The sequence below is a fragment of the Notechis scutatus genome, chromosome 2 (assembly GCF_049901735.1).
Source record: "Notechis scutatus isolate UNSWTSFEM ecotype Mainland chromosome 2, rNotScu1.2, whole genome shotgun sequence".
Lineage (NCBI taxonomy): Eukaryota > Metazoa > Chordata > Lepidosauria > Squamata > Elapidae > Notechis > Notechis scutatus.
The window spans coordinates 18676906-18701139 of NC_142010.1; the positions used below are offsets into that span (position 1 = coordinate 18676906).

The following is a 24234-nucleotide window of genomic DNA, read 5'->3' on the forward strand; positions in this document are numbered from 1 at the left end:
AGACATGAATAAAGAGAGAGCGCTCTTGTAATTAAATGGTTGTCCAATCTCTTCTTAAAAATTTCCAGTATGGAGCATTCACAACTTCTGGAGGCAAAATCTTTCCACTGATTAATTGTTCTCACCGTCAGGAAATTTCTCCTCCTATTTCTAGATTTTACTTGTCTCCTTGATTCATTTAGAGCTGCTCCAAGTTACCCTGGGGAGGGCAGGTGACTTACGGGTGGCCTGCGACGTTCTGGCACCTGAAATCCCAAATTCTGACAAAATTGGGAAGCGCAACTCGAGGAGGAATCGCTTCTGCTGCGAAAGCGAAAGGAAAAAGCGACGGTCTCTTCGCATTGATTGGACTTGTTAAAGAGGGAGGTTGTTTTGGTAACGGTCGCAGACCCGGAGACCCCAGGAGAAGTGGGGAGTATATGATTTAGGCTCAACGCTGCAAAATGCGGGAAGAGGAAAAAAAACCCTCGGGCGCTGCACGCTCAGGTGGGGAAGGGGGCTCGGCTCTGGGTCTGATGGGCTGGGTGGGGGAGTCCTTGGAAAGCCGGAGGCACTGCTGCCTGGCGCGGGGGATTCCCCCGCTTTGTTAACGCTGCGCTCCGTTATGCGGCTGCGCCTTTTTATCGCCAAGTCGGAACAAGGGAAAGGCGAAAACGTTGTACAAAGCTCCCTCAAGCGAGCAATTCTTTTCCTGGCAGGCGCGTTAACCACCGCGCTATCGGTTCCAGGAATAAACAAAATTACGTGTGGGGGCGGTGGCGGGGAGGGGCTGGACGCAGTTGGTCAGAAAGGACAGGTAGGTTACCTTTTTATTTTTCGGACGAAGAGCTGCAAGGTTTTGAGGTCTAACAAAGATTGGAAGGGCGGCCTGGATAGTAGGTTTAATCTCAGTACGTCTTTTGCGGGCGGACTCACAGCGGGGCTGCCCAGCCTCCTTTGAGGCGTTATGCAAAAACCTGCCCTTCCTTTAGCGTGAGGGTTAATTAATCTCCGGGATTTTTTTTTTTCCAGCAATAACTTCCAGGTGGAGAAATGGAAGAGTTCATGTAGGGGTTCTCTGGGTTTGGGGGCTTTATTTTACAAGCAGGGGGTGCGCTACTAAGTTGCACTTGCTAAGGATATGTGTAATGCAATGATTAGTAGGACTAATTGGGGTGGCACTGTTAATCTCAAATTTCAGGCTCCATTATTAGCATTTTAAAAGGTTATATTAGCACTTTTAAGGTGGCAGGTTTTTTTTCTTTTAGGAAACATGTTTTTCCCTTCTTAGCCAAGGACATTTCTTTGTCATGTGAGAACTTGCTTTTTTGGCAACTGCACAATAGATATCAGATTCTGAAAGTCCTTGAATACATTTGCAAGTTTTAAGAAAGATAGAAATGCAGCTGGCAAAGAGCAAGATAACCCATAAATTTCTGGATGACCTTGGGAATATTTTCTATGTTGCTAAGTGAGAAATTTATTGAGTTTTGCCCCATTTTATGACTTTTCTTACCGCATTTGTTAAGTGAATTGTTGCAGTTGTTAAGTTAGTAACACAGTTGTTAAGTGGTGAATCTGGTTTCCCCATTGGTTTTGCTTGTCAGAAGGCTGCAAACAGGGATCCCATGACGCTGGGACACTGCAACCTTCATAAATATGACCCAGTTGTCAAGCATCCGAATGTAAATCGTGACCATGGGGATGCTGCAACAGTCATAAAAGTGCAAAATGATGATAAGTCACTTTTTTCAGTGCCGTTGTAATTTAGAATGGTTACTAAACAAACGGTTGTAAGTTGAGCACTACCTATAAACGCTTTTTGCTTTGCCTGAATTTATTTGGTGTTTTGTATTTCCAGGTGGGCAAAGAAGTCTCCTTTGCAAAGGTAAAATTCTATCTTTCCCATTGAAGTTTTTATCTGCTTCACACCAAACTCTGGATGCCTGAGTTTCTATGCAACAGCCCAACCCTATTCTATTTTAGGAAGAAGATTAAGATAAAAATAGATCTGTATATTCAGCACTTTGGGTAGGATGGGGGTGTTGGTTTTTATCATGCTAACTACTGGATTGAATTCACTGCTTTAAATGTTTGTAAGTTCCTTCCTGCATCCTGTTTAGAATTCTCCCAAACACCTTCCATGCATGCTTTACAAACTAATCTCTCTGTATTTTTAATTAGCACTCCTGTCCACTTTCTGTTGAATGGAGAACAGGGTACCTGAGGGATCGCCTTTTTTCCCAAAGTTTCTACGTATCCAGTTAGATCAAATAGGACAGGCATGTTGCAGATCCATCAGCCAAAGAATGTCAGCTAAAGGGGACTAGGAAGACAAGGTGTTTTTTTCTACAGCAGCCCTTGCTTTGTGGAATCCTCTCTTTGGAGATTAGAGTGGTCCTAACTCGATTAGCCTTCCATAAAACTTTTAAAACCTGGTTATGCTCCTGAGTCTAGGGCCCACTACATGCACTAAGACCCTCCTCTCCTGGCTATATGGTTAACAGGCCAGGTGTCTTGCTTTGTATGTACTCAAATTAGACGTTTTAATCTTTTTATTATTTTAATGGTTTTTTTTTACTGTTTTTGTTTTAAACTATTTTTAAGTCTTAATTGTAATATCTTTTTGCAGGTGAGCCATCCAGAGTCAGCTGAGATGGGCAGCTATAGAAATCAAATAAATAAATAAAAAACAAATAAATATGGGGTTCTTTGGACAGTCACAGGTGCAATCCTCACACACATTAAAAATGGAATATGTATTTTATAATTACATTGTGTGCTTATGTTTTTACTCTTATTCCAGTAGCATGTTTTCAATATTCCTACATCATTTGTTTTCAGCATTTGTGGTGTGGTGGTGGACGTAATATTTTAATCTTTAAAGCATTCTTAGTTTCCATATTTTATCATATTAGTTTCATAAACATCTCCAAAATCATACTTTGATCATTCCATTTCTTCTATTCCATTCTGAATTGTTTCATTACTTTTATATTTATTTTCATTTGCTGTTTTAAGCACTGCTTCATTTTCCTTATCCACTTCTAAAACTATTTTATCCACTTTAAAACTATTTCTACCACAATCCTGTGTTTCTCTGATTAACTGTTCATTGTTTTCTTTTACCATATTTCTGCAACTGTCTTTTCTTCTTATATATATATTAATATGTCTATCACCTTCATTTTTTGCTTTGGGTGGGGGCACAGCACTATTGGATGGAAAGGAGGGGCGGGTTACCTTTTTAGGTCGAAGAGCCACAAGAGTTTGAGGCCTAAGAGGCTGAATAGTAGTTGGCCAAGCTCTTTGAAGCTTCTCAAACAGGGTGCCTGGTTTTTTCCCCCCAGCAATAACTTTGCAGTTGAGAGATTAGAATTCATGTTGGGGTTCTCTGGGTTTGGGGGCTACATTACACTGGAAGTTTTCAAGAAGAGATTGGACAACCATTTGTCTGAAATGGTATATAGGATTTCCTGCCTGAGTAGGAGGGTTGAACCAGGGGTGGGATTCTACCAGTTCGACCCGGTTCTATAGAACCGGTTCTTACCATTCCCGGTAGTTCGGAGAACCAGTAAATCGGGCCTCTGGCTGGCCCCGCCCCTCTCTGCCTGCTTCTCCACTGCCTGCCCATCAGTCCTTATCACGCATGCGCGACATTGCACACATGCACAACACTGCTGCCTGCAGCCTGTTCTTGCATGCCCGCCAGGCCAGCCATTGCTACCTGCCTTCCACTATGGTTCTGCCTTTACTGATGTCCCTGGGTAAGTGAGTCTCTGCAAGCCCCAGTCGCCTTCCCCCACCCCTTTTGCTGCTGCCACCAGTTGCCTTTCCCAAATCACTTGCCTTCCACCAAGGAACACGTGGAGAGGCTTTTATAGATCTGGTCAGGTCAGTGGCTGCTTCTCTCACCTGCTGCTACACAGCGGAAAGCTTCCAAGTCCCTCCCCTCCCATTAGAAATGGCTCCCGGGCAAGCAGAGAAGCAAGCCAGGTTGAATCCTGCTTCTCTCTGCTTGCCCAGGAGCTGTTTCCGATGGGGGGGTGATTCGGAAGCTTTCTGCTGTTTTGGGAAACTCTTGCTCTCCTAAAAACAGCAACAGGTGATAGAAGCAGCTGCTAACCTGGCTGGAGCCTCCATGAGCCTCCACGTGTTCCTTCCTGCTGCTGTTGATGGGACACGAGTTTCCCAGCACAGAGGAAAGCTTCCAAGCCCCCCCCTCCCATTAGAAATGGCTCCCGGGCAAGCAGAGAAGCAAGCCCGGTTGAATCCTGCTTCTCTCTGCTGCCTGGGAGCTGTTTCCAATGGGAAGGGGGACTTTGAAGCTTTTTGCTCTTGGGAGAGGCTCCCTCGCTTCCACAGCAAGAGCAGGTGAGAGAACTGGCTGAACAATGATCGCCAACTGCGGTGGAAGCGACCCTTCAGGTGACTCTCCTCCCCCTCCTCTCACGACCGGCGGCCATGGTGGGGCGGGGAGGTGCACACGTGTGGGGAGACCCTCAAACAAGTGTCAAAGCACAACAAAACTGGGCATGGGGCGAGCGGCTGCTCGCTTGAGGAGGGTCTCCCTGTGCATGTTCACCCACCTGGCTCCGCCACAGCTGCCAGTTGCGAGAGGGGGAGGAGGAGAAGGGTCGCCTGAAGGGACGCTTCCACCGCAGCTGGCAATCATTGTTCAGCCAGTCTGGATTCCAAAAAGAAGAAATGAAAGAAGTAGCGAAGAGCTCCAAGGAAAGCTTGCTGGCTTGGCCCAGCCCTGGCTTTGAGAGACAGACAGACAGACAGACAGACAGACAGACAGACAGACAGACAGACAGACAGACAGACAGACAGACAGACAGACAGACAGACAGAGACACAGTGGGGGAGAGAGAGGGAAGATAGGGAGGGGGCAGAGAGAGACAGGGAGAGATACAGAGGGGGAGATAGATCCAGAGAGAGGGGGGGAGAAAGAGAGAGGGAAAGAGAAAAAGAAAAAGAGGGAATGAGGAAGAGAGAGAGACAAAGAAAAAGAAAAGACAAAGAAAAAAGAAAGGAAGCGAAAGGAAGAAAAGGGATAGACAAAGGGAGAGATGGAAGGAAGGGACAAAGAAAAAGAAAGTGAGGGAGGAGAAAGTGAGATATATGGGTGGATAGATAAATAGATGAAGGGAGGGAGGGAGAGAGAAAAAAAGGAGAGGAAGGAAAGACACAAACCTTCAGAAGACTCTTTGAAGCAGCACAGCAATCTAGGACTGGCCTGCAAGGGATCTTGGAGGTCATCTAGTCCAACCCCCTCCTCCAGCAGGAGATCCTTACAGAATCATAGAATAGCAGTGTTAGAAGGAGGTTTGAATGTGTGTGTGTGTGTGTGTGTGTGTGTGTGTGTGTGTGTGTGTGCACACATGCGTGCATGCATGGCTGTCAAAACTCCAAAAACAGGTCAAATAGTTCTGGGGAGATCAGTCATAAATTAGAACACTTGCTAAGCAACTGGCCATTAAGTGAGGACCACTTATATTTGGTTTGCCAGTCACATGGCCACCTGGCCATGCCCACCAAGCCACACCCACAAATTAAGCCATGCCCACAGAACCGGTTGTTACAAAATTTGAATCCCACCCTGGGTTGGTCTAGAGGACCTCCAAGGTCAGGGGTGGGATTCAACCGGTGTAACTACTGGTTTGGTGATTACGTTTTGCAGAGCTTCCCTCACGGTTGTCGGAGGATTTTCTTCGCGGTTTTTTTTCTTCTCCAGCTGCTTTCGGCGCTTTTGATTCGCAAATCAGAACAAGGAAGAAGCTAAGAAGAGTAGAAAACGTCACCTGCTGAGGAGGGGCTGCCAGGTGTTGCTCGCAGGAAGGAAGGGAGAAGCGGGTAACTTTGGCAGCATGAACAGATATGGAAGCCGCTCTAATGTTTTCTCACCCAGGACTGGGAGTAAATACTGTGCAAGAGCCGGGATGGGCTGGCACCAGTCGGTGGAGGAGGATCAGGCTTCTGGCTGCAGCCTAACGAGGCTGAACAGGCTGCCTGTAGAGAGCATTGTTCCACCCACCCCAAATCTGCACGCGTTTCCCACTCGTGAATCTCAGTGAGGTTGGCCGCCTCCCTTTGAGGCGAGTCCAGAGGCATTCCTGCCTCTTTGTCTGAGGGTGAATCGCTTTCTGACAACAACTTTGCTGTGGAGAGACTAGAATTCATGTAGGGGTCCAGCCAGTTCGGGGTTTTTATTTTGCAAGCAGGAGGTGCACTAGTTTGGGTCACACACACCCAGGCTGCGAGTGCTGGTAAGGACACATGCAATGCGATGATTGTGAGGACTGCTTGATTACATTTTGGTGAGTAGGTGTGTTTTCTAGCCCTATGTTAACTTTCATGCTGTGGGTGTAAATTTGGCATTTTTGTCCCCCTATCGAGTCCTTCCCAAGGACAAGGGATAGGCAGATGTTGATGTTGTATGGCAAGGGTCTTCAAACTTGGCAAGTTTAAGACTTGTGGACTTCAACTCCCAGAATTCCCGAGCTAACATGACTGGAGGAGGAATTCTGGGAGTTGAAGCACTGTATCTTACTAACTACAGTGTAGTATAAATCAAGGGTCTTCAAACTTGGCAAGTTTAAGACTTGTGGATTTCAACTCCCAGAATTCCTGAGCTAACATGACTGGAGGAGGAATTTTGGGAGTTGAAGTCCACAAGTCTTAAAGCTGTCAAGTTTGAAGGCTTCTGTTTTACGGTGTTAAATGAGTTGTCACAGGATGTAAGCTGTTCCAAGTAAAGCTGCCTTTTGCAATTGACTGGTCATGATCTTATCAATGCCGATGGTGCTAGATTAGATTAGATTAACAGAGTTGGAAGGGACCTTGTAGGTCATCTAGTCCAACTCCATGCCCAAGCAGGAGACCCTGCTACACCATTTCTGACAGATGGCAGTCCAAATGGTGCTCCAATTGTTTTCAGATTGCACCAAAGGCAGTTATGACTATTGGTACTACCTTTGCTTTATTTTTCCCCACAGTCTTTCTATTTGAAATTCTTTATTTTTTTTTCATTTTCTCCATTTCTTTCTCTTCTATTATGCTGCCTCCAGGTACTGCAACTATCTATACTTTGTTGTCTTTCTGATTGGTGGTTATTTCATTTGGGCTGTTATATGGCAGGTGCCTGTCCATTTGAATTCTAAAGTCCCAGAGCAATTTAACTTCTTAATTTTCTGCTACTTTCTCAATTTTATGGTTCCATTTTTTTATTGTTGTTGTTACTCTCTAATCACAACAATGTGAAGCCAAAGCTGCCAGTTTTTTAAACTGGTGTTGATCTTCATATGCATCAAGTTCTTACTAAGAACCTCAGGATTTTGTACTGCTGTATACTGTATATATAGAGGGATCCAAACAGTGTGGCCTTGTGTAATTCACAGATGGAAATATCAATACACAGATCTAAGATTTTTTTTGGTATGGTACTCAGTCTGCTGATAACCACTGGAACCACTATGACCGGTTTATGTTATCTTTCCGTTTCAATTTTCAGATCTTGATACTTTCTGCTCTTTTCCAGTTCTTTGTCTTCTACTCCCTCCTGGTATTGTCACATCAATTATACAAACTTTCTTCTTTTCAGCCACTTAAATCTGATGTGTTATGATGTATTTGTATTTGGAAATCCTGCAATATTTTAACCTCATTTTCAACTTCCTTTTCAACTCATATGTTCCCACCAATTTTTCACTGCTGGCACATGAAAATGTTTACAGATGTTCCAGTGAATCATTTGGTGACTGTATTATGTCTTTGTTTATAATTTATATGTGTGATCCAGAGGTGGTATTCAGCAGGTTCTGACCAGTTCTGGAGAACCAGTAGCAGAAATTTTGAGTAGTTCGGAGAACCGGCAAATGCCACCTCTGACCGGCCCCATCCCCATCTATTCTCTGCCCCCCGAGTCCCAGCTGATTGGCTGGGTCTTCTTTTGTTGCCCTGCACAGGAGAACGGAGCTGGAAAGCAGGTTAGTGGGGTGGGGAGGGAATGGGGATTTTGCAGTAATCTTCCCCTGCCACGACCACCAAGCCACGCCACGCCCATAGAACTGGTAGTAAAAAATTTGGAATCCCACCACTGGTGAGATATTCTTACATGAGCTAAGTATATGATGATGTACTGTTACTTCTGCCTCTTTACACAATCTGTACTTTGACTCAATTGACGATTTTTCAATTCAGGCCTTAATTGAAGGAAGGAGAGCAACATGAATAGCTATGCAATGTGGAGGCTGAGTGGTTGCTTCTTGTCCGGGACTGGGAGTAAATACAGGTAGTCCTCGACTTACAACAGTTCATTTAGTAACCATTCAAAGTTACAACAACACTGCAAAAAGTGATGTTTGACCGTTTTTCACAGTTACCATCTTTCCAGCATCCCCATGGTCACGGGATCAAAATTCAGATGCTTGGTAACTGGTTCATATTTATGACCTTTGCTGGTCCCTGAGTCATGTGATCCCCTTTTGCAACCTCTGACAAGCAAAAGTCAGTAGGGAAGGCAGATTCACTTAACAACTGTGTTATTAACTTCTCAACTGCAATGATTCACTAAACAACGGAGGCAGGAAAGGTCGTACAATTCAGTTAACAAATGTCTCACTTAACAACAGAAATATCTTGGCTCAATTGTGGTCGTAAGTCAAAGGCTACCTGTACAGTGGAAGAGGCGGGTTAGCATGCAGGTGTGGGTGGGCTCCTGGCTGAAGCCTAACAAGGCTGAACGGGCTGCCTGGACAGCAGTTGGGCCTCCTAGATTTGGGCCTACATGTAGTCTTCAGCTTAGACCATAACTGAGCCCAAAATTTCTGTGTCTAAATGAAACATTTGTTAAGTGAGTTTTGCCCCATTTTACGACCTTTCTTGCCACATTTGTTAAGGGAATCACCGCAGTTGTTAAGTATCACAATTGTTAAGTAAATCTGCCTTCCCCACTGACTTGTCAGAAGGCCGCAGAAGGGTATCATATCACCCCGGGACACTGCAGTCATAAATGTGAGTCAGTTTCCCAAATGTCTCAATTTTGATCCTGTGACCTTGGGGGTATGCTGCAATGGTCGTAAGTCACTTTTTAAAATCCATGTTGTAACTTTGGTCACTAAATGAACCATTGTAAGTCAAGGACTACCTGTATTTCAAGGCTGAGACTCAGTGGAGTTGCATTTTGAGGCTTGGGCAGAAGCATGCCAGGCCCCTTTGCCTAAGGGTTAATTATTTTCTAACAACAGCTTTGCTTTGAAGAGACTATAAAGTTTGTGCAGGGGTCCTGCGTGTTTGGGGGGCTTTATTTTGCAAAGCAGGGTGTGCTCTAGTTTGTGGTAGAATGATTAATAGGACTCATTGAGTACATTGTGGTGAGTAGGTGTGTTCTTTCGTCTTGTGATGAGGTTCCTGCTGTGGGCAGCATGAAGAAACACAGCGCTTTTTGTGACTGTGAGGGCTTTTTGGTTGTGAGGACTCCCACTGCAAGGGAGGAAAAACAGTTTTCCTTTAAACTCTTTTGTAACCATTTTATTAAACATTACAATTAAAAAGATAACTAAAGCCAAAGTAAAATAAAGAGAAAGGGAGTAGAAAGTGCAGAGAATGAAGGAAGAAAGAAAATCCGGAAAGTAATGACTTCCCCCTACATAATAAGCATAAGCAGTTTTAATAAATTATCACCGTCTCTAATATTTCAGCCAGAGATGTCTTCTTCCCCTATCTCATCTCTTTTTCTATAAACAAATCTTTAAAACCTCTTCACTTATTCGAGTTAACAAAAGTCCATCAAATTTACCAAAGATTATATCTATTCTAACTTTAATCAAATATACCAACTTTACTTTTAGTTTTAACAGTCTTCATGCTTAGTCTCCCCAAATAATGTCCTAGAAATTGATTTCTTGTTTTATTTTTATAGGAGCTTCACGTCTCTTCTGTCAAGCACTGCTCTCTGGCTAGTTTCTTGACTTGTTTTCCTTTTGCTATTTATTAATAGTTGATTCAAAAGGCAAAAGCTGTCTAATACTTCCATATGTTCGTTGTCAGTAGTAAGGCTGATTCTGATGTTAGTTGGTCTTTTTATTTTTTATTTTTGCAGACAGCTTGGAAGATGCCAGAAGAAATTAAAGGTGAGGAATTCAGATCTTTCTTTCACTAAGCTGAAAACTACAGAAAGCAGGAGAAAAGCTCTAGTAATGAAGTCAGAGGAAAACGCTTATTGGTTCTATGGCCGAAAAACATTGGTTTCTATTCTAAGCAAAGGAATCAAAATAAATAAAGCAGGCATGAATTGAAAAAGCAAACTTGGATGGGCAAAAGTTTTGACTTGCAATATCTGGAGATGACTTGGGAAGAGAAAACTGGTAAGAGAACTGGTTACCAGTAGGATTGTTTCCTTCAGTCATCCTCCATTCTTATGATACAAGAGCTTTATTGGAAATAAATATTCTAAATCTGGTGAACCAGGAAGAGCATTTGAGAGGAATATTCCAGGTGATCTGTGTGTGGTGATCTTAAAGCTTAGAAGATCATGCAGACCTTCTTGTGCAAAAGCAAGCAGGTCTTCCAATATGTCCCAAAAAAAGCCAATACCCCAGATCTAGGCCCGATTTTGTCCTATGACATGGGCACCACTTCCTAATATAAAATATTGCAAAATGTTCATCACTCATGAGATTTTTGGCAGTCACCTTGAGTTCTGCCTGTAAACTTTTCAGCGGTTGCAGGTTTTGGAGATCTTACGAGTTTCAGCTACTTAAAGTATTTCTTTAAATTGTTTTGACTGAGAAAGATATGGAGCCTCATTTGGGTATTGGGGGCAATGTCTTCCCAAGAGCAAAACTAGAACATTCTTGGGGTTTTTTTTGCCTTCTTTCAGGGGTAGAAGGAGATTCTGGGTATTGTGATTTGATTCCTGAGGTGACAACTACATCTGCCATGTTTTGTCTTCTGCCTTCCAGTATTAGTAGAAGGAGTTTCTCGATACTGTGATTGTTTGACTCCTGAGATGACAACTGCATCTTCTCCTGGAAGCTGTGATGAAAAAAGGGCAAGAAATGCTGGTCATAACAAAGGTGAACACCTGCCTGGGGCCCTTTGAGGGGAAAATATTAAAGTGGGTAGAGCCGTGCCACACCTAAGTAAAAATCAGAATTCTTTATTTATCTTCCTCCTGCCTTCTTTTGAAAAGAGAAACGTCGCACAAAACTATCCCAAAAGTGCTTTTTTCAGGAGGCAACTGGACTTCCTTGTTTTTTCTCTGAAGACATTTCGCTTCTCGTCCAAGAAGCTTCTTCAGCTCTGACTGGATGTTGGGGAATGGAAAGATTTATATTCCTTGCTTCCATTCCCCACCATCCAGTCAGAGTTGAAGAAGCTTCTTGGACGAGAAGCGAAACATCTTCAGAGAAAAAACAAGGAAGTCCAGTTGCCTCCTGAAAAAAGCACCTTTAGGACAACCATGACCTGGATGAGTGAGAATCTTTACAGACACAAAACTGACTTTAGGGCCAACACTACCTTTTGTGAGTTTCCCACATCACCTTGACAGGTATTTCCCATTTCCAGGGCAGAAACCCTGCCACTGACTTTTGGTAATTAGGGTTTGAGAGGGAAGTCCAGATCATCCATCTGAAGGGGGAAGGAATTGATATTGATGCCATTGTCTCAAAGAACAAGATCTGGTTAATTTTTGTAATGCTTTTGGAGAACATGAAGTTTTCCACTCTGCTCTTCTATACTTGAACTGTACATTGTGATATTACATTTTAGGACTTGGATAAGGCGCTCACAATTGTTGCCGCCTTTTTCTTCCGACGGGGCTATTCAACATTTAAGAGTAATGGGATTGAGATTGATTGTGTGTCTCCCACAAATGTGAGAAGGATATACGTTATGAGCCATTTGAGAGCCAAGTCGTAAAATGGGGCAAATTCACATAATGTTTCACTTAACAACAGAAATGGGGTCAATTGTGGTCATAAGTCAAGGACTATCTGTATACTACAGTCTGAGTACAACCCTGGGTGGCTTATAAATCAATAAAAACTTAAAAAATTTAAACAATCAGAATCAGAATAAATTAAAGCTGGGAGGATCTTGGAATTCTTCTAGTCTAGTATTATTTCAGACATGTGACTGTCCAGTCACTTCTTAAAGATTTCCAGTATTGGAGCATTCACAACTTCTGAAGGCAAAGCTGTTCCACTGGTTAATTGTCCTCACTGTTAGGAAATTTCTTCTTAATTCCAAGTTGCTTCTCTCCTTGATTAGTTTCCATCCATTGTTTCTTATCCAGCTTTCAGGTGCTTTGGAGAATAGTGTTAGGGTTCCGGCAATTACTCCCAATTACATCATGAAGCTTGAGCCACACTCCCAAAACTAAAGAGGATTTATTTGAAGGTAACATTCTACGTCCGGCACTAATCTGGGCGTAGCCAACTCTGAGATATGTAATTCACTGTTATCCTTGATCCTGCTTCCCCCCCCCCCCTTCTGGGTGTATCATCCAACGAAAAACGTCCATAGCCAAGAGTTGTCAATCATGCTCTCCAATTAGATTTTTTCTGCAGCAGAAGCTTCAGCCATCTCATCAGTTTTAGAAGAAAATATGAATGGAATGTAGTTTCGATTTTGCCTGCTCTTTGAAACTCCCCCCCCCCCCCTTTTCTGTTGTCAATTATAAAATGTGTATACAAAATGAGTTGACAAATAGATTAACCCCCTTCTCTTTGTGGCAGCCCCTTAAAAACTGGAAAACCGCTATTATGCCCCCGGTCCTTCTTTTCTCTAGACTAGCCAAACCCAAATCCTGCAACCGTTCTTCATGTGTTTTAGTCTCCAGGCCTTTAATCATCTTAGTTTCTCTTTGCACTTTTTCCAAAGTTCCAATATCATTTTTGTAAAGTGGTGACCAAAACTGGATGTAGTATTCCAGGTGTAACTTACTAAGGCTTTATAAAGTCATACTAATACTTCATGTAACTTTGATTCTATGCCTCTGTTTACACAACCAAGAATTGTAGTAGCTTTTTTGGGTGCTGCCACACAGTGCTGGCTCATGTTTTTTTTTTTAAATAAAGTTTTATTTGAGTTTTCACACATACAAAATACAAGTAAAACATCTTTTTTGAAAATAGCATGGTCCCGGGTTGAACTTCTTTATACAGACACAAAGCTCAATTTCATGCTCCTTTTTGTGTTCTATTCCATGTCTTATACTATTCTACATTTTCTATATAGTTTTTCCCCTCTTTTAATTTTCTCAATTTTACTTTGATTATCTCATCTCAATTCAAATCATTATATTTATACTTTTGTCTGTTCTGTTTCAATTTCATATTATCTTTTCTCATTAAACAAATTTTCTCCTGTAGTTACTAATTGGAGTATGACACCTTTATATCTTTTAATTACATCCATTCGACTCTTATTTAAACTTCAATATATACTTTAAGTTTATGACCTTCAATATAATACATAATACATTACTTCCAATCGAATTCTGCTTGGTACATTCTTATAATACACACTATATTCTTTTAAAAAAAAAGAAAGACTGTAAATATATGTAATTATAAACCCTCATTCCATTCCAGTTCAGTTCTATCATTAATAATCATTAAAATCTTAACATCTTTAACACTTCTTTTCAATTAAATATCATACTTCCTTAAAAACACATATAATCTCCATAATTAATTTTTCCCTTATTTCTCTTCACATATGTTTTATAAATAATTAAATATACCTTTTGTTACATTTATTTATTGACAAGCATTCCACTGAATTACGATAGCTATTTTATCAGACATTTTAATCATATATTGTTTCATATTTTCTAAAATTATTTCTGTTTCTAATATAACCATACTATCTTATGTACCTTTGCAGAATCCCTTTTTCCATTAGGTTTTCACCCATTATTAAATAGGCCCTGTTTCTCTATATTTATACCTTCTTTTCCTTTCTTTCTTCCCTCTCATCTTCTCCCTCCCCTTTTTACCCCCTTGTCTCTCTAGTTCTGATTCTCTCTTCTGCATTTCCCTCTTCTGTTGCTTTCTGATTTTATACTTCTTTTCACTCTTTTTTTTTTTTTTGGAGTTGTTTTTCCCAATCTTAAACTTTCCATTCTCCCCCCCCCCTTTCCTTTTTTCCCCCCATCTAAGATTACTTGTTCATTAAAGATGGCTTCTTCTTTGTCGCAATCTTCTTGTTCTGCAGGCATTTCTTGTTGTTTCTCATAATTCCAAATCTCCATTTCTAAAAACTGAAATACGAAGCCAAAAGAACCTCTCTCTTCTTGTGCATCTTCTTTGTACTTTTTAAGTTCCATTTTCAGTTCTTCTAAAAGTGGAGCCATTTTAAACAGTTTTAAACAACCACCCGATTAATTTTAGTCTTTCAAAACAATAACCAAGAATCCAGAAATCATCAAGTAATCCAGATAGTCCCGAGTTATATCTTCTTATTTCTTTTTCGACTTTCTCTTCCTGGGGTTTTGTTGCGATATTTCAGTTAGAATGTATCTTTTGGAAGTCTTGTTGAGATTTTACTGTAAGTTCTTTTTTAATTCGAGGCAGTCTCCTCCCTTCCAGATCCTGCCCTTTTATTCTTTTTCTCTCCTTTCCTGTTTTCAAAAGCTTTTAATTATCCAGAAATCTTTATTATCCCTTTGACTTTTTATTTTCAGCATTAAATGCCTATTGATGTCAAAGTGGATTTTTTTCCAATTTCTTGCTTGTCTCTTAGCTGTCAGTATAGGAAAAGGAGAAAACCAAATCTTTTCCCTTTTCTCTCTCCTTCACAGCTTAAAAATCTTAGGGAACAATGTTATTGTTTTTTAATAGTTTCAATTCCAGGGTACCTTATTTGTTGCTTTTGCTGTTTGACCCGGTCAACCAAAACTTTCTCTTCTTATCTTCCTCCTGCACATTCTTTTCCGGTCGAATTCTTCTTTGTGGTGGCCATTTCTGACCACCACTGCAACCACCTTCGGGAAAGGGAGTAATGGCCAGCTGGGGAGGAGAGATGCGGCTCTCCTCAACTCGGCAGTCTCCCCCCTCTTCACCACCTCTACGGGGTGGCTTAGCCCCGAAACCAGCCGGCTCAGGGTGCTCCAGCGGCGAGCATGGATCGAAGCCTCGGAGAGACGAGGTTTCGATCTGTCGCTGAAGAAGCTCAAACCGGAAGTCAGTGCTGGCTCATGTTTTAACTGATTGTCCACTAGGACTCCAAGGTCCTTCTCACAGTTACTGTTTTTGAGCCACGTTTCGCTTAATTTGTACTTGTATCTTTGGTTTTTCCTGCCCAGGTATAAAACCTTGGTTCACTCTACATTAAATTTCATTTTATTGGATAGGGCCCATTGTTCAAGTCTGTCAAGATCTTTTTGGATCCTGAGTTTGTCTTCTGGGGTGTTGGCTATTCCTGCCAGCTTAGTGTCACCTGCAAATTTGATGATTTCCCCTTCTATTCCCTCATCTAAGTCATTTATGAAAATTTTGAAGAGAACTGGGCCTAAGATGGAGCTCCTGATACCCCACTGCTTACTTTCCTCCATGTAGACGTAGTACCATTAAGGACTACTTGCTAAGTACGGTTAACCAGTTAAAAATGCATCTGGTGGTGATGCTGTTGTGGTCTTTGTCAAATGCCTTGCTGAAGTCTAAATCTACTATGTCCACAGCATTTCGTGAGTCTGTCAAAGAATAAATAATATAAATAAGAAAACCATAAACTTTACGTTCTAATATTTTTCTGTCTGTTTTTCAGGTCTCATACCTAAGTGCATTTCAGACAAACTATTCACTGTAGGAGCTGTTGTTGCAATTGCAACTTTGATCATTATTATCATTTCATTGGCTGGTAAGTAAGGAGAGATTTCTGTTTAATGTTCTCCATTTTGTTATTGTTATTGTTTAAATCAAGATCGTCCCATGCATGAATGATTACATTTAAGACGCGGAATATGGAAGGAAGTAGCAGCAACTAAAAATAGGGAGTGTCAAATAAGTCAAAATGATGGTTGTGGCAGTGCAATTGAATCCCAGTTGAATCCTAGACTTTTAATTATTGATTTATTTTTATTTATTTAGAAAATTTATATTGCTGCCTAGTCACACTTGGCGACTCAAGGCAGCTTACAGGAATATAAAAACATATATAAAACATAAAACTAATAGAAGAAAATAATCAAAAATAAATTACTGGTAATAAACCAATATAAAAGCCTTTTACCGAGCGACAGCACATCACACAAGCCATTTAATGGGCTCAAACCTGTCCTGGGTTCCTCAGGCCCACTGGCAGAGTCAAGTCTTCAGTGCCTTCCGGAAGAGTGTAGGTGTGGTCAAATATTGCCTGCATATCTAAAAAAGGCAAGAATGGTATTGCACTGCTGTGATTGCCTCTGGACATTTTTGACACTCACAAATGCCCCAGGAAGGGAATATTGCTATGTGAAAGTTAGGACAAGCCAATGTAGAAATAGAAATAGCAATAGCACTTAGACTAATATACTGCTTCATAGTGCTTTACAGCCCTCTCTAAGTGGTTTACAGAGTCAGCATATTTGCCCCCAACAATCTGGGTCCTCATTTTACCGACCTTGGAAGGATGGAAGGTTGAATCAACCTTGAGCCAGTCAGGATCAAACTCCTAGCAGTGGTCAGAATCAGCCTGCAATACTGCATTCTAACCACTGTGCCACCAAGGCTCTGGAGACAGGAAGAAGATAACACGATCCAACATAAACAAACTTGCATTTGATTTTAATGCCTTTTCATTCTCTACCATTTCTCTTTGTTTTATCGCACAAACCCAAATACGGTAGTTCTCAATTAGACCACAAAAGTAGACCACAATTGAGTCCCAGATTTATGTTCTTAAGTGAGACATTTGTTGAGTGAGTTTTGCCCCATTTTACAATCTTTCTTGTTAAAGTTGTTAAGGAAATCATTGCAGTTAAGTTAGTAATATGGTTGTTAAATGAATCTAGCTTTCTCATTGACTTGTCAGAAGGATCGCAAAAGCTGATCATATGACTCCAGAATGCTGCAACCATCTTTTTTTTTTTTTGCAAAAGTTTTATTCAATTTTCACATATTAGAGGAAAAAAAACTTTTTTCAGTGAACAGCATGATTCCAGGTTAACAAACTTGACTTACATTTCATATTCATCTTTCACATTTGATAACTTATCTTAAACTATCTTATATTAAACTAACTTATATTAAAACTAACTTATATTAAACTATATTAAACTAACTTATATTAAACTAACTTATATTAAACTAACTTATATTAAAACTATCCTGTAATCTGCAACTCTTACACTGCAAAAACATATGGACGACACAACTCGACCAGGGCAAAGCAATAGACGCAATCTACATAGACTTCTGTAAAGCCTTTGATTCAGTGGTACACGACAAACTACTCCTAAAAATAAAATCCTATGGTATCTCTGGACAACTGAATAACTGGATAGAAGCATTCCTGGCAAACAGACAACAAATGGTCAAAATTGGGAGCGTCCTATCAAATTCTGTACCTGTCAATAGTGGTGTCCCCCAGGGCAGTGTTCTAGGACCAACTCTCTTCATACTCTACATAAATGACCTCTGTGATCATATTAAGAGCAATTGCGTTCTTTTCGCTGATGATGTAAAGCTGTTCAATACCACAGACAATACTGCTACCCTACAAAAAGATCTTGACTATGTATCAGAATGGTCAAACAAATGGCAACTTCAAATCTCAACAAATAAATGCTCTGTCTTACATATTGGCAAAAAAAAATCAGAAAATAAAATACAAGCTGAATAGTCAAGATCTTGTTGATGACCCAAGCTCTGTAAAGGACCTTGGAATACTCACCTCTAATGATCTAAGTCAGGGGTGGGCAAACTACGGCCCGCGGGCCACATCCGGCCCGTTCGTCTTTTTAATCCGGCTCGCCGAAGATTGCTACAGAATTAAGGTTTGATGTGAATGATTGAATGATTGCATTCATTTGATTTTGACTTGTAATGACAGGCATTTCGACACCAGGTAGTGCATTAGGCACAGTGACTTGATTTTGAGGAGATTTTGCAGTTTTTTATATGTATCGTATCTTGTGCTGACCCGGCCCGTCTGTCAAATTTTAAAAGTCAATGAGGCCCCCGAGCCAAAAAGTTTGCCCACCCCTGATCTAAGTGCTAGAGCCCACTGCAACTACATAGCCAAAAAGGCATTAAGAGTTGTTAACCTAATCCTACGTAGCTTTTTCTCTGGTAATATCACACTACTAACCAGAGCATACAAAACATTTGCTAGACCAATACTCGAATACAGTTCATCAGTCTGGAACCCACATTACGTATCTGATATTAGCACAATTGAGAAAGTCCAGAAATATTTCACAAGAAGAGTTCTCCACTCCTCTACTCGTTGTAGAATACCTTATGCCACCAGACTTGAAATTCTAGAACTAGAAAACCTTGAATTACGCCGTCTTCGGTCTGATTTAAGCATGGTATATAAAATCATACATTGCAATGTCCTACCTGTCAATGAATACTTCAGCTTCAACCATAACAACACAAGAGCACACAATAGATACAAACTCAAAGTTAACCGCACCAAACTTGATTGCAGGAAATACGACTTCAGCAATAGAGTGGTCAATGTCTGGAATACTCTACCCGACTCTGTAGTTTCTTCCCCAAACCCCAAAAAACTTTAACCTTAGACTGTCTACTATTGACCTCACCCCTTTCCTAAGAGGTCTGTAGGGGGCGTGCATAAGCACACCAACGTGCCTACCGTCCCTGTCCTATTGTTTCTCTTATTCTTCTTTTATTTTTCTTATATGTACCCATTTCATGTATTCACAACTATGTATACACTTATACTTATTATCTTGTAAACAATTGGCAAATAAATAAATAAATAAATAAATAAATAAATAAATAAACTTACTTTATATATTTTCTTTAATTTTAATCATCAAGCTTTTCCCATCTTATTTTATAATTTTTCCAATACATTGTTTGATCTCTGTGGTGCAGTGGTTAGGAGCCTCTGGCACAGCAGTTAGAGTGCAGTATGCAAGCTACTTCTGCTGCCAGCTAGCTACTATTTGGCAGTTCAAATCCCACCAGGCTCAAGGTTGAACAATAAACACCCCTATTTGCCAATTCCAAAGTGCCATCCCTGTGGTTAAACGTATCACATAATTAATCCCACCCTCTAAGATTCCCATAATTTAACTTTGAGTTAACACTTTAAAAAGAAGAAAAAGGCACAATAACAATTTTCTAGCAATTACTACATTACGTATATATCTTTTAAATCTGGATCTGCAAGTTCCCTTTCTCATTACCTAAAAAATATATCTAGATTAAAAAAATATATAGATAAAACAGACATAATTAATCATCATTTCATAAGAACTAATATTGTTTCCCCTTTGACATTACTCCTGCTCTGTTTGCCACAACTTATTAATTCACTTAGTATTATTAATATCTTTAGTCTAATTACCTCTCTTAATTTCATAATATAAAGGGAGAAGAAGCAAACGGTCACTACAATAGCAAAACAATATCAATCTCCTTCTCCCATTTTAATACTCTATATTCCACTGTTTTATCATTTCTTATGTTATTGCTTATTAATTCATTTAATATTATTAATGTCTTTGTTTTAGTTATCTCTCTTAATGTCAAAGCATAAATAAAGAAAAAGCAGACAATCACAATGAATAGCAAAACAATACCAGTCCCTCTCTCCCCTTTTAATAATCTACATTTCACTATTTTCTAAACTTATCATTTCTTGTTTATTTAAAGTAGTCCCAATACTCTTGCAGAATCCCCTTCTTTATAATTCTCAATCAACCATTACTCTGTGCCTTTTAATTAAGCAATTCCATTTCATTGTTATATGCTTGCCATATTCCTTTCTTTCCAAATCCCATTTCATTCTTGCCCTTATTTTATCACTCCAATTTCGACCTCCCTTCTTTTCCATTACTCCCCCCTGAAGTTTCATTTCCTGCTGTTTCCTTTTCTTTTGTTCGGTTTTTAGAATAAATCCCCTTTTACTTACAGTGTTAAACCTCCTATTATTAATTCTCTTTCTATTCCTCCTTTGCTTAAGTTTCCGTTGATTCAAATGTTCATTTAAGATGGCCAGTTCTTGTGTTGATTTCTCTTCATCTTGTTGTTCTTGGTATTTTGAAACCTCCATTTCCAGAAATTGCAATGCGAAACCCAATGATTTGCCTTCTTTTTGTAGTATGTCTTTCATGTTTTTAAGTTCCAATTTAAGTTCCAGTAACATTCCTGCCATCTTTAGACAATGTTTAAAGAAGTTTTTCCAACATTTTACTCTTATTGACTCCTGATTTCCAGATTAGCTCCACTTTTTAATATCCATTAATTAATTAAACACCAAACACATCCACAATTTCCCTTTGTTTTCAAATTTCACTTTTACTTTCCAAGATCCCTATTTTGTAGTATCCTAATTCCAATTCTTTTATATCAAGAAACTCTTTAATGCAGGGGTCCCCAACCACCGGGCCGCGGACCGTTACCGGTCCGTGGATCACTTTGCACCGGGCCGCAAAGAAAATAAAAATAAAATAAAAATGGCGGCTTTCTTCACCTTCGGTGAATGCTGCTGGGATCAGGGATCAAGGACACAAATGAAAGAAGGGGAGGGAGGAAGCAACCAAAGCCTGTCCTACTCTCTGGCTCAGTGGCTTCGGTTTACTCCCGCCTCGTTCCTCTCTCAGTCGCTCTCTCGCTCCTCCACCAGCCCAGGAAGAAACTGCTTCAAAGAAGCCCGGCAGGGTGGCTTTTCCTGTCGGCGCAGCTCCCCCGAAGCGCCCGTTCACCCCCACCCCGCTGCCAATCAATCCAGGTTCAATCCAGTGCTCCATTCTGCCTGCCTTCGTTTCTGGTTGTTTCGGAGCAGCTTCGGCTGAGAATAATAACTATTTGCCTCTTTTACTCAGCCGAAGCTGCTCCGAAACAACCAGAAACGAAGGCAGGCAGGCAGGTAGGCAGAACGGAGCACTGGATTGAACCGCGGGCGGCGGGGTGGGGGTGAATGGGCGCTTCGGAAGAGCTGTGCCGACAGGAAAAGCCACCCTGCCGGCTTCTTTGAAGCAGTTTCTTCCTGGGCTGGTGGAGGAGCGAGAGAGTGACTGAGAGAGGAACGAGGCAGACACCTGAGGGATGAGGCTGAGGGAGGGAGGGAGACACCTGAGGGATGGGGCTGAGGAAGGCAGGGCCGAGAGGCAGGGCTTCTCAGCCGTCCTGCAGGGACTTGTCCTGAGCCGCAGAGACAGCCGTGGGCCGCCACCGCCCAGCGCTCAGTTTTGAAGGCGCTCCTCAGCCCGGCGCAGTTCCTGAATCTGCAGCTGAAACCCTCCGTTTTAAATGTCCCAATAGAAGAGAATATCTGTCGCTCAGGGTTGCAATGAGGAGGCATTGGCGCTCCTGAACTTGGTGGTTTTGCTGGCAGGCGTTTTATTACCCGACTAGGTAACAACATCAGATGTTACCTAGTCAGGTAATGAAACGTCTGCAAGCAAACCACCAAACTCGGACTCCCCCCCCCCCCCCGGTCCTTGAAAAAGTGTTTCTGCGTGAAACTGGTCCCTGGTACAAAAAAGGTTGGGGACCACTGCTTTAACGGATCCAAGTTTTAGAATAGAAAGGGATATGTATAAACAATTCCCTTCTCCACTAGATGGCACTCCCTGCTCTGTTTAGAGTAAATTCTTTTCCTTTTTCCTGATTTCACTTATTCAAGATTTTAAAGTTCCAATATCAGTAAATTCAAGCATTAATTTTCAAATTTTATTTTCCACCTTGACACGGCCCAATCCAGTTTTAATAAACCTGTTTGGTGTCAGGGTTGTATATTTAATTATTTCAAATGCAGGTTTCTTCTTTCGGCTTCTTCCTTTTAAGTACAAAGCCATTTCATCTGTCACAATTTTTCTTTCTTAATTTCTTTGTCCACAGCTTAAATCTACTTTCTTAACGCTTTTAAAAGATTTCAAAACTGGGGTACCTTATACCAAAATTCTCCTGGTTTCTATGCTGTCCTCTTTTTCCACCATTCCTCCTGCACACTCTTATTCCAGCAGACTCTTCCCCTTCAGGGTGGCCATTTTAGACCACCGCTTCAGACATCTTCGGGAGGGAGTGTTTGCCAAGCCAGGGAGGGGATATGTGGCTCCCCTGTACCTGGCTGGCAGTCTCCCTTCCTCCACCACCCCTTCGAGGCAACTTCTGCCCCAGATCTGGATGATCGGGGCTCTCCGACGAAGAAGCACGGACCAAAGCCGCGGACGATCGTGGTAATGGTCCATATTCAGGGAAGTTCAACCGGAAGTCCACTGCTGCAACCATCTTAAATATGAATCAGTTGCCAAGTATCCAAATTTTGATCGTGTGAGGAAGGGAATGCTGAACAGTCAAAAACAGGTGGGGTTTTTTTTGTGTGGCAAGACGTTGGAAGTGGTTTGCCCCTGCTTCCTTCTTCTTCTAAGGCTTGAGAGAGAGTGACTGGCCTAATTTTAGTTTAGTTTAGTTTGCTTTATTGTCACTGCACCTCATACAATGAAATTAAATACCATCTTAGGTGTACATTATGACTATGAACATAAACACAAACACACATCCTTCACATTCTATACATTGAATTGAAAACCCCTGATATTGCATTCATATTGCACTATACAGTAGAATTCAGTAGAATTACTGCCCTGGGATAGAAGCTGTTTTTCAGCCTATTTGTCCTTATTTTTATTATCCTAAGGTGACTCAACTGGGTTTTGTGTCTAACCCAGGACTAGAACACATTGCAATTTAAGCGAGGTACCTTAATATTAACTATTCAAACCTTGTTGTCAGAACTGTAGTGGATTGTGAGTTCTATCATTTGTCCATTTTGCTTTATTTCTAGTTAAAAAGTCAGAAACATGTCCTCCTTGCCCTCCCCTTGTAAGTGTTGCCTGCCCAGATTCCTGGATTAAATACAATGGAAAATGTCTCTATGTATCAAAAGAAGAAAGGAATTGGCCTGTCAGTTTAGAAACTTGTTCTTCATTTAATGGCTCCTTGGCTGTGATTGATACTCAGAAAGAACTGGTAAGGAATAAGTAGACATCATGATTAATTTCTTACACTTTCTTCCTTCAGTTAAGTCTTTTAAATGAGGATTTTACTATACATTATCTCCCTTCTCCTAGGAGTTTTTGGTGCATATTTTCCATTCCTCTCACTACTGGTTTGGTCTCTCAAGAAAAGTTAACCAAATCTGGAAATGGTCCAATGGCACAGTGTTTAAAAATCAGTAAGTAGGGTTTTATTTCTTTGCTTTTAGTATCTATATAGCTATTTAACTATTCAAAGTATTTACATACATCTTCAGTTTCAATGGCTGAAACAATAATAAAAATGAGGGTAATTTTTACCTAAGGCTCTCTCTGCAAAAATAAAGCACCGAAAAGGGAGGAAAAGAGAAGAAAAATGCTCAGGGAATAATATGTAACATCTCTTGGCTGATGTACCCTGTGTTTTAAAGATGGCAATCTTCCTAGAAGGATCATTTTTGCAGTGCTAATTTCTGCCCAAGCAGATAGCAGTAATTCCTTGTTCTTTCTGCAGGTTTCCAGTGCGAGGAGAAGGCTTCTGTGCATATCTGAACGGAAAGGGGGCCAGTAGTACTGTATGCTCCATGGAGAAACATTTTCTCTGCAGTCGGCCAGAAAGTTGCATCAAGGCTGGAATGAAGGGGAGCTCCTGTCTGGGTGGGGGGGAGGGCAGAGCAATATGTTGAGTGACAGCATCTTAGGGAGGTCTTAATATTTTGTCTGTTTCTTTTATTTAAAGCTAAAAATGTTTATTTAAGAATTGTATTTAAATAACCCTAATAACCTCAGTCCTGAATTAGCTTTTAGTAATTTTTGCTTTAGAATTAAGGCTAGCTAATTAGGAGCCGTGGAGGTGCAGTGGTTAGAGTGCAGTACTGCAGGCTATTTCTGCTGACTACTGTCTGCCTGCAATTTGGCAGTTCGAATCTCACCAGGGTCAGGGTTGACTCAGGCTTCCATTTTTTTTCCCAAGAGTTTTATTAATTTTTAAAAATCAAACATATACGAACAAAACACAAAACATGAAAACATAAAGCATCTTTTTGGAAAGCAGCTTGATCCCGGGTTACATCTTTTTGTACAGA

At 40.9% G+C, this 24234-nt stretch overlaps 1 protein-coding gene across 2 annotated transcripts; it reads left to right on the top strand.

Moving 5' to 3' along the window:
• Positions 1 to 244: 244 nt before the first annotated feature.
• Positions 245 to 23844, top strand: LOC113423180 (C-type lectin domain family 2 member A-like). Of its 2 annotated transcripts, XM_087954357.1 has the most exons (8): positions 543 to 796; positions 1841 to 1867; positions 10085 to 10115; positions 10947 to 11060; positions 15760 to 15852; positions 22960 to 23144; positions 23246 to 23349; positions 23664 to 23844. In XM_087954357.1, the coding sequence occupies exons 1-8, from the start codon at positions 605 to 607 to the stop codon at positions 23833 to 23835; spliced, it is 918 nt and encodes a 305-aa protein (XP_087810483.1). In that variant the 5' UTR covers positions 543 to 604; the 3' UTR covers positions 23836 to 23844. The 2 variants fall into 2 exon arrangements, with proteins under 2 accessions (XP_087810484.1, XP_087810483.1); XM_087954358.1 differs by lacking the exons at positions 543 to 796; positions 10085 to 10115 and adding an exon at positions 245 to 486.
• Positions 23845 to 24234: the final 390 nt, after the last annotated feature.

Coding starts and splice junctions, on each gene's coding strand:
- LOC113423180 (XM_087954357.1), top strand. CDS start 605: ATGCGGCTGCGCCTTTTTATCGCCAAGTCGGAACAAGGGAAAGGCGAA. Junction 1,868..10,084: donor AAGAAGTCTCCTTTGCAAAG/GTAAAATTCTAT, acceptor TTATTTTTGCAG/ACAGCTTGGAAGATGCCAGA. Junction 23,145..23,245: donor TTGATACTCAGAAAGAACTG/GTAAGGAATAAG, acceptor CCCTTCTCCTAG/GAGTTTTTGGTGCATATTTT.